We start from the raw sequence: 15,891 nt of genomic DNA on the forward strand, positions 1-15,891 counted from the left end.
GGTATACCACAGGAAGTCCTTTAGCACATACTTTTCACTAAGATCCAATATTGATAACAACTCATTGCTACATTTTTTATTATTTTATTTCCTGCAACTCACCAATCATTACTATCTGGATGACAAAGAAGTAGATTTACTTATTTACTGCACAATATAAGATGGCTGTCTGTGAAGAAAGTTTTCCTTTAATGGAAGTTAACATACAATACTGATAATTACACCAAGAACAAAAGCTACAAAAAGATAATACAGCCGCTTTTACTGCCTTCAGTAGTAGATAATGGGTGGAATGATTACAATAAGGCAAAGAAAACAAACATACTGTAGTGGCAACTTCTGCCAACGAATGTAACAGCAACACCAAATGTAGCATGAAGAGGTAGAAGGCACCGTATTAAGACTCATCCAAGCCTTCCAAGTGATTTATTGTTTCCGGATACAGTGTCCCTGTTCCTCTCGATCTGTGTCAGTGGGTCCTGCAATGCTGAGGACACCACTTCGCTGTCTGCGAAACGGCTTGGAGCTGAATGGCTGCCTCAGTGAACCGTGCACGCACTGCTGTGTGTCGCCCTTGGACAGCAACGGAGCTGCAGCATCGTCAGGATGCCGGCAGTTGACACAGCAGTCTGCATCCCTTCCGACTGAGCACCGCTGGGTGTGAGCTGTAGGCGGTCAGCTGTGTGCTTCTCGTCGGTGTGGCTAAGGTCGCGGTGACAACAAGCGCCTGCGATCTGGGGTCCTAATTTGCGACCATCGCCTCGGGATGCCTCCGGTATGTTGGAAGCCAGAACGACTGCCCATGGTAGCGAGCCTTGGAGTGGCCCGTCGCTGGCTGGCTATGGACCCCGTTTCGGCCTCAGACTGTTGAACCACCGACCCGCCATGGACTGGAACACTGGCGCCCCAACTGCTGCTGCGTGTAGCTGGTGGTGTGAAATGCCCTGCCGTCCAGGAGAGCTGCCACACTTGAGTGAATCTCATTAGAAACTCGCACCTATTTATACATGGCTGTGTGCCTCTGTTTTGCCATACGCACCGCTTCATGTCACATACTCATAACATGCTAGGTTGGCCAGTGGACCCCTTCTGCCTGTGATTTGCGACATGCAAAACTGCTACGTATACCCTTTCAGCAATTTGACGGCCCTGTGGCCCCTATTCTACGTCGCAACTGTTGGTATGCGTAACTCACTGCAATCCGGCCAGCACCTGACTGTAACTTGTGCTCAGAACACTGCACAAAACTAACTTTCCCTATCCTAAACAGTAGTGACTCTACATTATTCCCCCCTTCGGAAAGACCCCATCCCCGGGTCGGCCCTTAACTAGCTATTAACTTGTTTGGGTCGGCACATATGGCGTTGTTGTTGTTGTTGTTGTTGTTGTTGTTGTTGTTGTTGAGATCTTCAGTCCTGAGACTGGTTTGATGCAGCTCTCCATGCTACTCTATCCTGTGCAAGCTTCTTCATCACCCAGTACTTACTGCAACCTACATCCTTCTGAATCTGCTTAGTGTATTCATCTCTTGGTCTCCCTCTATGATTTTTACCCTCCACGCTGCCCTCCAATGCTAAATTTGTGATCCCCTGATGCCTCAGAACATGTCCTACCAAGGGGTCCCTTCTTCTTGTCAAGTTCTGCCACAAACTACTCTTCTCCCCAATTCTATTCAGTACCTCCTCATTAGTTACGTGATCTACCCATTAATCTTCAGCATTCTTCTGTAGCACCACATTTCGAAAGCTTCTATTCTCCTCTTGTCCAAACTATTTATCGTCCATGTTTCACTTCTATACATGGCTACACTCCATACAAATACTTTCAGAAACGACTTCCTGACACTTAAATCTATATTCGATGTTAACAAATTTCTCTTCTTCAGAAACGCCTTCCTTGCCATTGCCAGTCTACATTTTATATCCTCTCTACTTCGACCATCATCAGTTATTTTGCTCCAAATAGCAAAACTCCTTTACTACTTTAAGCGTCTCATTTCCTAATCTAATTCCCTCACCATCACCCGATTTAATTTGACTACATTCCATTATCCTTGTTTTGCTTTTGTTGATGTTCATCTTATATCCTCCTTTCAAGACACTGTCCATTCCGTTCAACTGCTCTTCCAAGTCCTTTGCTGTCTCTGACAGAATTACAATGTCATCGGCGAACCTCAAAGTTTTTACTTCTTCTCCATGAATTTTAATACCTACTCCGAATTTTTCTTTTGTTTCCTTTACTGCTTGCTCAATATACAGATTGAATAACATCGGGGAGAGGCTACAACCCTGTCTCACTCCCTTCCCAACCACTGCTTCCCTTTCATGCCCCTCGACTCTTGTAACTGCCATCTGGTTTCTGTACAAATTGTAAATAGCCTTACGCTCCCTGTATTTTACCCCTGCCACCTTCAGAATTTGAAAGAGAGTATTCCAGTTAACATTGTCAAAAGCTCTCTCTAAGTCTACAAATGCTAGAAACGTAGGTTTGCCTTTTCTTAATCTTTCATCTAAGATAAGTCGTAAGGTAAGTATTGCCTCACGTGTTCCAACATTTCTACGGAATCCAAACTGATCTTCCCCGAGCTCCGTTTCTACCAGTTTTTCCATTCGTCTGTAAAGAATTCGCGTTAGTATTTTGCAGCTATGACTTATTAAACTGATAGTTCGGTAATTTTCACATCTGTCAACACCTGGTTTCTTTGGGATTGGAATTATTATATTCTTCTTGAAGTCTGAGGGTATTTCGCCTGTCTCATACATCTTGCTCACCAGATGGTAGAGTTTTGTCTGGACTGGCTCTCCCAAGGCCATCAGTAGTTCCAATGGAATGTTGTCTACTCCTGGGGCCTTGTTTCGACTCAGGTCTCAGTGCTCTGTCAAACTCTTCACGCAGTATCTTATCTCCCATTTCATCTTCATCTACATCCTCCTCCATTTCCATAATATTGTCCTCAAGTACATTGCCCTTGTATAAACCCTCTATATACTCCTTCCACCTTTCCACCTTCCCTTCTTTGCTTACAACTGGGTCTCCATCTGAGCTCTTGATATTCATACAACTGGTTCTCTTCTCTCCAAAGGTCTCTTTAATTTTCCTGTAGGCAGTATCTATCTTACCCCTAGTGAGATAAGCCTCTACATCCTTACATTTGTCCTCTAGCCATCCCTGCTTAGCCATTTTGCACTTCCTGTCGATCTCATTTTTGAGACGTTTGTATTCCTTTTTGCCTGCTTCATTTACTGCATTTTTATATTTTCTCCTTTCATCAATTAAATTCAATATTTCTTCTGTTACCCAAGGCTTTCTATTAGACCTCGTCTTTTTACCTACTTGATCGTCTGCTGCCTTCACTACTTCATCCCTCAGAGCTACCCATTCTTCTTCTACTGTATTTCTTTCCCCCATTCTTGTCAATCGTTCCCTAATGCTCTCCCTGAAGCTCTCTACAACCTTTGGTTCTTTCAGTTTATCCAGGTCCCAACTCCTCAAATTACCACCTTTTTGTAGTTTCTTCAGTTTTAATCTACAGTTCATAACCAATAGATTGTGGTCAGAGTCCACATCTGACCCTGGAAATGTCTTACAATTTAAAACCTGATTCCTAAATCTCTGTCTTACCATTATATAATCTATCTGATACCTTTTAGTATCTCCAGGATTCTTCCATGTATACAACCTTCCTTTATGATGAGCTATGATTAGCTATGGCGTATTTCTTTACTAATAGAAAACTTAAATGTGGTCTAGTGTCCCTTAGAACCATAACATGACAAAACGTAAAAATTCCTTACTGGACGACCACTGCTCCATCAACCCCTTTCCTACTCGTCTCACATCCTCTGTATCCAATCCACCGCGACTTAGAATACCCTTGGTTCCCTCTTGGAATTAGCTATCCACCTCATCAGAAAGAAAACACATAACAAAGTTAAGGCTGCAATGACATTTGGCACAGAGGTGCTCAAAATGATCGTTATTTGCCGTTGCCTTTCTCTATACTGAACGACATGTTGCACAATCTGAGCAGTTGATATGCGCCCCTCTTGCTCTAAAGTGAACTAGTTTACGGATCTCAACAGGCATGGCTCCAGTGTTTGATTTAACAAGGTCAGATTCTGCCTTGGCAAAAACTCTAAAGTGGCTTCGGGCCAGTAAAGCTGTGACTCTGTAACATTCAATTGTGTGACTCCTGAAATTGATGCTGGCAGGTGGAAGGTTGGTCCTATTATGTTACACTTAGTTCCATTGATTAAAATTCCGCTCCCCTTGAGCTCTATATGTTTCGCCTCTGCAAATACTCCCCGCGCAAAACAACTTGCTAGTACTACCAAATTCTCGTAAGTGGAGAGGATCCAATGCATCCTGACCCGCTGCAAGCTCAATTTTAGCATGATGTTGATGCAAGAAATCTACTACTAGAATCATATCGTAGCGCTAGCTTACCCATGGTACTACCTCCATGCATGCATTAAATCGGACTTACTTTATTCAAAAGTAGAAGGCACTGTATTAAAACTCGTCCAAGCTTTCCAAATGATTTATTGTTTCCAACTACAGTGCTCCTGTTCCTCTCAATCTGCATCACTGGGTCCCGCAATGCTGAGGACAACACTTCGCTGTCTGTAAAATGGCTTGGCGCGGAATGGCTGCCTCAGCGACCCATGCATGCACAGCTGTGTGTCAGCCTTGTACAGCAGCAGAGTTGCAGCGGTGTCAGGATGCCAGCTGTTGACACTGCGCCGCTCGGTGAGAGCCGCAGGTGGCCAGCTGCGTGCTTCTCGTCAATGCGGCTCAGGTCACGGCAACAACAAGCACCCGCTATCCAGAGTCTGAATCTGCGGCCCTCTCTTCAGGATGCCTCCAGCATGTATTGGAAGCCAGGACGATTGCCCGAGGTAGCGAGCCATGGAGTGGCCCGCCGCTGGCTGGCTACAGACCCCACGTCAGCCTCAGTGGGTCGAACCAGCAACCCACCGTGGACTGTTAACACTGGCATCCCATCTGCTGCTGCATGTAGCTGGTGATGTGGCATGCCCTGCCATCCAGGAGAGCTGCCACACTTGAATAAATCTCGTTATAAGCCCGGAACTATTTATTCACGGCTGTGCGCCTTTGTTTTGCCATACATGCTGCTTCTCATCACGTACTCATAACACATTAGGTTGGCCAGTGGGCCCCTTCTGCCTGTGATTTGCAACATGCAAAATCGCTACATACACCCTTTCAGCAACTCGACAGTCCTGTGGCCCCTATTCTACTTCACAGCTGTTGGTATGCATAACTCACTGCAATTCGGCCCGCACCCGGCTGTAACTTGGCTCAGAATATTGCACAAAACTAACTTTCCCTATCCAAAATGGTGGTACCACTTCAATACAAACAATAATCACAAAGAGAATATTTACAAGTATTAAAAAGTATCAGGATCACATGAAGTTACAACAAACTTCCTTTATCCACAGTACTCAAGCTTATGTCATTCTTTATTTTTAAAGTTTCTACACAGTTTTCAAACAAAATTTTCTGGTCCTCAGCAGTGCAGTTGCAGCATGCTCAACATCCCAAGATAGTTCCTGAATGTGTATGACAGAGGGAAGGTGGGAGGAGGAGAGATGAGACAGTAATTTTTGCAGTAACAAGTTAAGCCAAGTTCAACGAGACTGCATACCTCTACGTTTCCCTCTAAAATACTGCAAGACTTACAATGAATAACTGAATACATAGTGTTAGAAATACCTGTTAAGTACCATCAGACTGCAGTCACACAAAATTCCACAAGCACTGAATTAATGGCGTAGGCTCCCATCATATATGAGATTAAATAGTAATATATCTAAAAACAAAGATGATGTGACTTACCAAATGAAAGTGCTGGCAGGTCGACAGACACGCAAACAAACACAAACATACACATAAAATTCAAGCTTTCGCAACAAACTGTTGCCTCATCAGGAAAGAGGGAAGGAGAGGGAAAAAAACGAAAGGATGTGGGTTTTAAGGGAGAGGGTAAGGAGTCATTCCAATCCCGGGAGCAGAAAGACTTCTTTAAATGAAAATGAAAGATAAAAATATATGGGGAGAGACAAGGGTGAACTAGAAAGTAACTGGAGATCTGGTATGAAAAAAGGCGAAAAAGTGTTGGTTAAGTTGATCCTGTGGTGAACGTGGGTTGGTAGACAGCGATGTGCATGAAGGTTAGGTGGTTGTGTTGCCGCTAAAACACGTTAAAGGACGGAGAAATTCGGGAAAATTTGATTAAATACTAACATTTATTGAGGTTAGGTATATTGTCTAGTGGAGAAACACATGACAATGAAAGCACAGAAATGACTTATTGCAGCGCAATGGCACACTTTCTTACAATGATAACTGGTTTTGTGTGTTAGGCACGGTAATTGTGATTGTACCTACCGTGTTTTATAGACTATAAGACATTACAGACTGTAAGATGCACCTTAATTTTTAAACAATTTTTTTAAAATAAAATTTTAATATTAGATTGCAAGGCCAAACTAAAAAATACTCTTAGTTTATAAAACCAAACTGACCCTTAAAATCCCTGAAAATTGTCATCTGGACTTTCTTCTTTACGATCATCATTGTTGTCCTCTAGACCATGACGTTTTATCCACCAATACGCTTGTTTGATTGTAGGTCGTTTTAAAGCTCCCTTCAGCATGAATTCATGATGGTTTCATCCATCATCCATCTGATCCATTCCTCTCTCATATTTGTTCATTGAGACATTGTAGATTGCAATTGTGAAGTAAGTCCTCCCGAAATACTAGCAAGCTCTGTATTTCCCATTTCAATTTCCCTTTAACAGAATTTTTCAAATGACTACTAAAGTGATCAAGCACAAGAAGAGATCTCTTCTCCAATAAAGCACCTATCCTCCTCTCCCACACACTGTTAATCCACAATTTCGTACCAGCCTCATCCATCCAACCATGTATGTAAACAACAACACTCTGAGGTATTTCAGAAAGTTTTTGGCACTAATTTGCACTTAAAAGTGATCATTGAATGAAGTTAAGTACCAGAACAGTGTAGTGCATTTTTTTATGTCCACTTGCTTTTATAGTTACAGTTTTATCACATTGGGTGGCAAGAGTTCTGATACTCGGCACATCAAATGTCCCAGGAGTGTCATCCACAATTGCTACTTGGTTTAGTTCCACACCAGTTTTCTTTCAATGTTGAATACTAAAACAATGGAATGATAATATTTTCTCTTAGTACTCTTTTGGCATTCTCTGAGATATTTTGGTTATGGTTTGCATGCTATGTCCATGATGCTTCAGAAACCTGCAGCACCAACCAACTCCACTCTTAACGTCGGTTAAGTTCCACTGTAGTGCTAGTTTACAAGTGTGTATTTGAATCATTTTTGTATTAATTCCAATGCCATTTTGATGGTGCCTCTGAATCCATTTCAAAACTTCATCTTCTAGTTTTTGCCATTTTGCATTCAGTCCTCTATTTGCACTTTTAGCCTCTCTAGCTGCCAATCACGAATGGTGTTTTTTGTTGGTGAAGGGCACAAATGCCACTCAGCTGCTCAATTTCCATGTTGTTCTGCTTACGCTATTACTTTCAATTTATAGCCCACATCATATGAATATCTTTTATTTTTACATTATGAAACTAGTTACTAACAAAAATAATGTACCGTTACCAATAACACAAATCACTTTCAATTTAAGTTCACTGGCACTGTCAACTGCAATGACACATCACAGGCTAGACAGTGTTCTGTGTTGGTGTTGACGGTGCGGGAGGGAGACAGTGTTAGCAAGATTGCGAATCCCCGCAACTCATGTTTGTCACATTGGTGCACTGCTGATGCCATTTGAATCCAATGTTGCCAGACAGAGATACGTTTCCCATGGCATTGAATATTTGGCCATTTTTAGGACTGTTGGGAATTTTAAATCACACATTGGACATTTTGATATTAATTTTGGGTATAAGAAGGACCAGAATTTTATAGGCAACTTTTTTAAATAGAAAGTGCTTCTTATAGTCTGTAAAATATGGTAACTATCTATTACATGTATAAGGTAAACTGAAATAGTGCATATGATACCACAGCAGTTTCAGAGTAACCAGTAATTTGCAGGTGCCGTGTACATCATCTGTAAGTCACTAGGGTGCACAGAATAGATGTGGCAGCATTCATAGAGGAGTGGAGGGATACAATAGTGAAGAAATTTGAAGGTGTTGCCCTCTATGTGGCACATAGGATGGCAAACTTATGTCTTAATTGCTTAAAATTAAACACTAATAACGATAAAATTATTAACAGTTCACAAAGCTAAGATTACAATGAAAGAGAATCTCATAATTCACATATCGACATAGTTTATATTTCAGTTATGTGTCACAAAAAGATTTATTTACACCAGAAATCTAAAAGTGGGCATCATTTTCTATGGTTCAGGAACAGGTACAATGTGCAGTTTAATGTCACTACTAGGGCTGGTATCACCATCACCAGGTTGGTCACATCCGCCAGTCTAAGCATTGCAGCAACGAATTGGACTGGTTACTTACAATCACACTTTGAATTCTTCTTATTTATTTTTAACACATCTTAGTACGTACAGTGCTTGAATAAAAGCAGTTATCAATATAAGAAATGGCAACATTATACTGCAATAAAAGTCACTTAATTCTGAAAAAGTAAAATCAGCTGTTTGAAATGTATCATTTTATCAGTGGAGCTTCACATGTACCATACACTACAGCATTAAGGAATACCATGTGTACCTCCAGCTCAAATTGATTTTTTATCTATGACAGTTTTTGTTCTTGCGCAATAATATATTGGTGCTCAGTTAATGTGTGTTCCATTGTCTTCATACAGTGTAAGACATGGTTAATTTTGGCCATATAACAGTACTTCATTCAAAAAAATCACCACTAAACAGTACTATTTTACTAAAACCTATTAATCAACTGCCACTGAAATTTAAGCATCATTTTCCCTTTCCCTTGCTCCTTTCAATCTGGCAGCTACATAAGATCCTGTAATTGTCTTTTCCAATTGAAAGATTTATTGCCTCATTCCAAAAATGTTTAATTTGTATGTAAATAAGAAGGACAATCTCTACATGTTTAAATAGTTCTCATAAAATTGTAAATATTAAAACATGCTTTTACATTTGCTTATTAACGTGCAATGAGTGTCAATAAAGGTACCCAAGAAAAAACTGAGAATAGTGAACGAACTGTTGTTAATTCTTCACATGATTAAGAGGTGATCATTAAATTCTATTTACTTGAAATCGGTTACTGGTATCCTTAAATAGATTTTTCACTGTTTTATCACGAAGGTCTTGTGAAGCGTTCTTATAATTCCAACTAATAGCATATACACGAAACAGAATTTAAACTATGACACCGTACATGCCAAACGAACTGAGTACCACCAGCCAGAGACTTGGAAGGACTTTCTTCACTCACCAAATCACTATCAAGTCAGGGGCACCATAGAATTTAGTATTTAGTATTTCGAAGATTTATGAGTGATGTTAACAGGAGGAAAAATTATGGGCGAAATTGGCCATAAATGCAATGAACTATACATTGCGCTCATAAATTTTTTCTGTAGTCCCCATTGCTACTGTGTGGATAAATGGAAACAATCACCATAAAGCAATTGATCTGTCACATCTCTGAAAGAATTCCACAAAGAATGGAAGCAATACTGCTTTAAACGGTTTTAATTTATACCACAGAAAGGCATCAAATAAAGTAAACATCAAAATCCCTATGCTGGGAGGACGGACAGACATACATACACATATATTCTCTCTCTCTCTCTCTCTCTCTCTCTCTCTCTCTCTCTCTCTCTCTCTCATTAGTGAAGTCTGTACAGCCACTTGTTTATAGAATGCAGAAAAGCCAAAATAATGAGCATTAAGCAAAAATGATCAATGCCCATCCTTACTGCAGTCTAAACCACAGCTCATTTTATGTTTGCCAAGAGACAGTATAGTGCACTGCAGATGCTATTAGTGCTAATCCTAAATCAAGGCAGAGCAGAAATCATAAAATCCAGCTCACAGTTATTTTAATTTTTATCAAAACATACTGAAATAGCCACATTTTCTCTTGCTGGCAAAGCATTACTTTTGAAACTTATATACGTTCAAAAAGCAAATGTTAATAAGAACCAACATACGACACAGGTGTTAACAGCTTAAGCCCAAATAATTTTGAGAAACATTGTTTAGTAAGACACTAGGCAGTCTCCAGTTAAATAAGCAGAGCCATTTTCCACCCAGGAAAAGCAAGCACGTTGAATCTTCCGCCACAAAATCACAACTGGGCCAAACTGTTTCTCACCTGTGTCGGCGGTCAGTGTAGTCAGCAGTATCATAATGCTCGTACCGCTGATTTCCTGAGGAACGCTGAGATCTTGATGTAGGCCTGCTGTTTGTGCCACTAACACCTGCTGGGGCAGGTGGAGTAGCTGGCGTACCACTGCCGCTACCACTACCACTTCCCGAACCGGATCTTGAATACAGTGATGTCCTAGACGTTCGCTGGGACGATTCATACCGAGAAAACCGGGAGCCAGGAGTTGATACAGTAGTGTCAAAACGTCCAGATGGTATTTCACGGCTGTTCAGAAGAAGAGAGAGTTTTCTGACTATAATAGCAGTCATAACATAACATAAAAATAAGCAATACAAACAATATCAGTTGTTTCAGTAGTGACTGTGGTGGTGGTGGTGGTGGTGGTGGTGGTGGTAGTAGTAGTAGTATAAAGTAATAAAAACATATCTGAAATGTAGTATGTACAGTCACTAATTAATTTCTGTCCCATTAATTTTGTATTGTGCATAGAACATAAAGGATACTTCTGAATATGCTGTTAAAAGGCATTTCATTCACCTTCGGTGTGATACAGCATCAAAAACAACTTGTCTGAAGAAGCTAAACACACAAAACTACATACTTAAAACTACTTACTTGTTTTCGTAGTGTTCCCATGGCCGTTCTGCACCGATCACTGCATGCCCCTGCTTCTCCAAGTGTTCATAGAAAGCTTCCTGGCATTCCCTGGATGCAAAATCAACTTGCAACTTGTGACCTCGCAATCCAATGCCCCGCATTTCCCTGACAGCTTCCTGAGCAGAGGCGAGCTGCAGTAAAAAAATTTCCACTGTCACTAAATAGAAACTTAACTGTTACGAATTTAAAAAGATAAAAAATTTTCCCTCTGTCAAACACCAAAAGTGTAATACATAAATCTTAAAATTGTGTGAATCTTTTTGTTGTGTCTATCGCGACTCATATGGTGAGTAGTAACAATCCTTCTCTGGTATTGTTAAACATTAAAAATGTAAGATTTGCCGCTAAAAGAGAAGTTTCTAGTCAATTTTTGTGTGCTTTACAATTTTTTAATTCTTCAGAAATCATCATGCTCTTTATTTATATAAAACATTATAGCTTCACTAAGGAACATTATATAGAAGATCATACTTTCAATTTCATCAACAAAGTACCTGCTCATAGTAGATGAGAGCCTGGCCTCTTACACGATCCAATGTAATATGCAGAATTGTTCCATAAGGGTTGAACTGCATATTCAGGTACTTCTCAGAAACATGCTCTGAAAAGCAAAAGTAAGAATTAATTTAATAAACATAAGGTTTCAAAACAACAAGAAGTAGACGTAACACAAAGGATATAACAAAATGGCAGATGTGGAGACAAACAAAGTCCACTGACTTAAATGCAAAATGGTCCTTTGTTACTTTTACACGGATTTACCAATGTGCAGCAGTCATATCAGACTCCAGTTCAACAGCCACTGTAGTAAGGAACTATAAATACATACTGAAAAGTTATATAAAAAAAAGTACTGAAGTGTAGGCACTACACTACCAGTTGAATAAAGAAGTTGTGATTCTTCAATGATTATAAGAATATACACTGTAGTGATTAACATTAACATCAGTCTTGATAAAATATAAACAAGAGTAACTAAAATATCAATTCCTTTGCTGTTAGCAATCACACAATTTATAATTCATTATCACAGGACTTCTTTGTTCAACACTCAAAAGTTACACTACTACCAACTATGAAAGTAAGCTGCAAATATTAACAGAATCTTCATGTCTCTTCCAGGTTTTTGTAGTTGGTGTTATACATTTATAACATTAAAAAATTGGAACTACTGGAGTTTACCTGTGATGCCATCCACCCAAACACACGTTGTAGGCATAGATTTTCCAAACCCCAATTTAATGCGGTTGTTGCCCATATGTTCGCCATCCATAGCACGTATAGCCTTCACAACACTACTGATGTCAGTGAATTGACAGAAGGCATATGGTGATGCAACGCCAGACTTTTTAATATCAATTTCCTGTAAAATAAAATCTTTTTGTGAATCACACATCCAAGTGGAAGTAGACTAAAATGATAATGTTTTCTTTTGAACCATTGCAGTAAATAGGTTTGTTCACAAATATAATGAAGCAGTGACCAACAAAAGTGTTGGATGTGACAGAGAAAATTAATTTCCAGAGCAAAATACTCATTGTGAGTAAATTCAAATCTGTTATATAGATTTTAAGTGTAACTGTATGTTTGTTCATCAATAACTAATTCATGATTCATAATAATGCAACAATGTACTAGCTCCAGACTGCATCTAGCAAATCCAATGACATTAGTTAAAATAATACAAGTATTTGTTGCTATAAACCTAATAAAACACAACTATGTACATTTACAGATGAATGTCTGCATGTTGGAAACTATAACATACAACAGAAAAGTGCTTTAACAAGTTTTTCCTTCCATCATTGCATAGTGGTACTTGATAATTATGCATGACTATCAAGCCAACAAAATATAAGTAGACCTACTAAAAAAGCTCAATACAGTTCAACCCCATTCCTAAAACAGGGGGCAGATAATTGGTGTGTGTGTGTGTGTGTGTGTGTGTGTGTGTGTGTGTGTGTGTGTGAGAGAGAGAGAGAGAGAGAGAGAGAGGGGGGGGGGGGGGCTTGGAAGGGAGGGGGCTGGGGGTGCATGCTGTCATTATTAGCCAGGTGCGGGGTAAGAAAAATGTGAGAGAGATAAAAAAAAAGTTCTTTACAGGTTAAAAAGCGTTGATGTTCATGGAATAAAGCAATACAATAAAGTGATACGCAATAATATGGGTGCAGCCCAACCTTCTAAAAGGAGTAGAAATATTACAATTTTTAATATGCTTGGAGCTGAAGTGTTTTATTCCCAATCTCTCTCTCTCTCTCTCTCTCTCTCTCTCTCTCTCTCTCTCTCTCACTCCCCCCCCTCCCCCCCCCCTCTCTCTCTCTCTCTCTCTCTCTCTCTCTCTCTCTCTCAGAACTGTCATTTCACATTTACTTCCGTCAATGCTCTCTCTGCCCTACTTATTATTCCTGCATTGCATTAATTCCCCACTTTGTTTCCAAATACCTATGCATTTCTCTAACCCAAACACCACAAATATCTTGTAAAACTTGAGTCTTTCTACTTTTAAATAGTCTTTATTATTTCTCTTACTAGTAATTATTGTTATTGCCCTCTGCAATTCAGTGCCAATTTCTTCTTTAAGTTCCCTTTAAACTGTAACAGATACCACACCCTCTTGCTTTTGAAGAATGGTTATGAATCAATTGGTTGATGCAATGTATACAAGAACTGAAAAATCTGCATTGAAATATTCTGAGGAATGAATCTTGTATTTTTAAAATGCGAGTTCATGCACAGTTTGTCTCAATTTACCCAACATACAAACTGAACTCACAATTATTTCTCCAAATTGTTCAAAATGTTTTCGAAGCTCAGATGAGGTGACGTCTTTCTCCAGGTTTCCAATGAATAAAGTTCGGGTTGCTTTAGGATGAAATTCATCTTGTTCAGCTTCATACAGTCTGAAATACAATTTCAGAAGAGAACATCATTAGCTGCAGTTGTGAAAAAATTATTTCACAATATCTCAGGGAAGAAATACGCCACAAATAACTAAAATAATGGGTTATCAACTATCACCAAAATGTCAAAAGACACATACTGAATCTAGCATAAGTTTGAAGGACAAACCTAGATTCACTCTCATCTACATCATAGCCTTGATAGAATGAAACTTCTATCTTGCACCCAAAGAACTGTTTATCATGAGAATCTTTCAGTGCCTTCTCTGCATCATCAGGTTTCTTGAAACAAACTATAGCGTAGCGATCTCCAGCTTGTCCAATAACTTTAACTGATGTCACTTTCCCGTACCTCTTGTATTCGTGGAAGAGTCCATCCTTAAGACTCGTATCTGCAAAGACAAAATGGAAATGAGATTACCCTATATTCCAAAATACTAAAATAAATAATGTGTTATGACTAAAATAGGAACTCTGGCGATGTTCAATTAAGTGCTGGTGTCAAATTTTACTGCAAAACTGTGTATAATTAAACATTTAGTGGTAAACATGGAAAAGAATTATGAAAGACGAAAAGAAATATACGTCAAATAACACTATAGGTACCGCAAAGCAATTGTCTATATGTTTATGGCAAAAGCTCAACAGTTTGCCTGTGCTCAGTTGCAATTAAATGTTGAGTTTCTTTTTTTATTTTTTACACTGAAACTTGTCTATAACTGGGATTTCTACTGCCTATCACCCACATAATATCTAGACAACGATTCAGTGGTAGTGATTACCATGCTGCACAAAACAAGAAACTAGAAGCTGATGAGTACTTCTACGGAAACCTGTCCCACAAATGCATTCGTATTTAGCAATAATCATCTTGGGACAAAGAAGTGTAGAGGTAATTAGATACTGAGCACAAGCAGAGGATGGATGAGGATAGCAACTCATTTCCTTTAACTTCATCCTACTAGCATAATCATAGAGACCCACAAAACAAATTTACTTTTCCACTCATAAAACATACCACTGGAGCGGGTGGGAAGATTTCGAACACAGATGGCGAGAGGGCGGCGGTCATCTGTATGAACAGCAGGGCTGACATTGTTCATATGTGCTGCACTCACAGTCGACTGCAGAGACACTCTTCCACTGCCACGTAGTGCTCCATGATGGCTGCTAATATCAGAAACAGAATATGGCTTCAAAAATATTGCACACAGTACAATCTGCATTAGAAAACAAAGTTAAGACATCAATGTTTAGCAACAGAGTACTTCCAGAGAAAGCAATCAGGTTCAAATACATACTTGACAGGAAACCTTAAAATTAAATAAAAAATAGATATGTGGTTTACACGTGAGTAATAATTCGTAAGTTTCAGGAAAGATGAAAACACACATTACAACAAACACCCACAAACAAACATTACACAATACTGACGCACCTATGTGGTGAACATGACTTGTCAGTGGCAGGGGTAGATGTTCCGGAGCTACAGCTGCTGGAGCCAGAGTGGCTCGAGCTGGAGCTGGAGTGAGAATGACTGCGAGATCGAGACCTAGATCTACTGGACGCAGAGTTCGAACGTGACTCGCTGCCCGATCGGCTGCAAAACAAATTCACAAAAACAAATATAAATCACTGTAGCATGTAATGACAAAGATGAGTTTATCACTTAGTAACTTCCAAATCTGATGTAAATAGTAAGAATATATATGTCTTGTATATGCATTTACTACAGCATTAACTTCTGCTCATTTCTTGTTAATTCTGTGTTAATGATGCAGTACAAAGTGGCATTTTAAATTGTAGAACACGTGTGTCAAAAAATTCAGAACATCTGAACATCAGCTTTTGCCTAGTTCCCATTACTTTTCCATTTTGTGACCACCTCCGTAGTGTAGCGGTAGCGTTAACGCCTACCACACAGGGGACCAGTGTTCGATTCCCGGCAGGGAACTGGGTGTTG

General features: G+C 39.6%; 1 protein-coding gene across 1 annotated transcript in view; it reads right to left on the reverse strand.

Annotated features, from left to right (window-relative positions):
- The window catches only part of LOC124774744 (protein split ends-like), a 369,929-nt gene that overhangs the window by 70,281 nt on the left and 283,757 nt on the right, over positions 1-15,891 (reverse strand). Inside the window, exons 6-13 of the mRNA XM_047249505.1 lie at positions 15,367-15,528; positions 14,947-15,098; positions 14,098-14,320; positions 13,802-13,928; positions 12,211-12,391; positions 11,523-11,629; positions 10,987-11,159; positions 10,357-10,635 (exon numbers count right to left, since the gene is read on the reverse strand). Of these exons, the coding sequence (XP_047105461.1) occupies positions 10,357-10,635; positions 10,987-11,159; positions 11,523-11,629; positions 12,211-12,391; positions 13,802-13,928; positions 14,098-14,320; positions 14,947-15,098; positions 15,367-15,528 (1,404 nt within the window). The remainder of the gene's footprint in view (positions 1-10,356; positions 10,636-10,986; positions 11,160-11,522; positions 11,630-12,210; positions 12,392-13,801; positions 13,929-14,097; positions 14,321-14,946; positions 15,099-15,366; positions 15,529-15,891) is intronic.

This window comes from Schistocerca piceifrons, chromosome 2 (assembly GCF_021461385.2).
Source record: "Schistocerca piceifrons isolate TAMUIC-IGC-003096 chromosome 2, iqSchPice1.1, whole genome shotgun sequence".
NCBI classification, from domain to species: Eukaryota; Metazoa; Arthropoda; class Insecta; order Orthoptera; family Acrididae; genus Schistocerca; species Schistocerca piceifrons.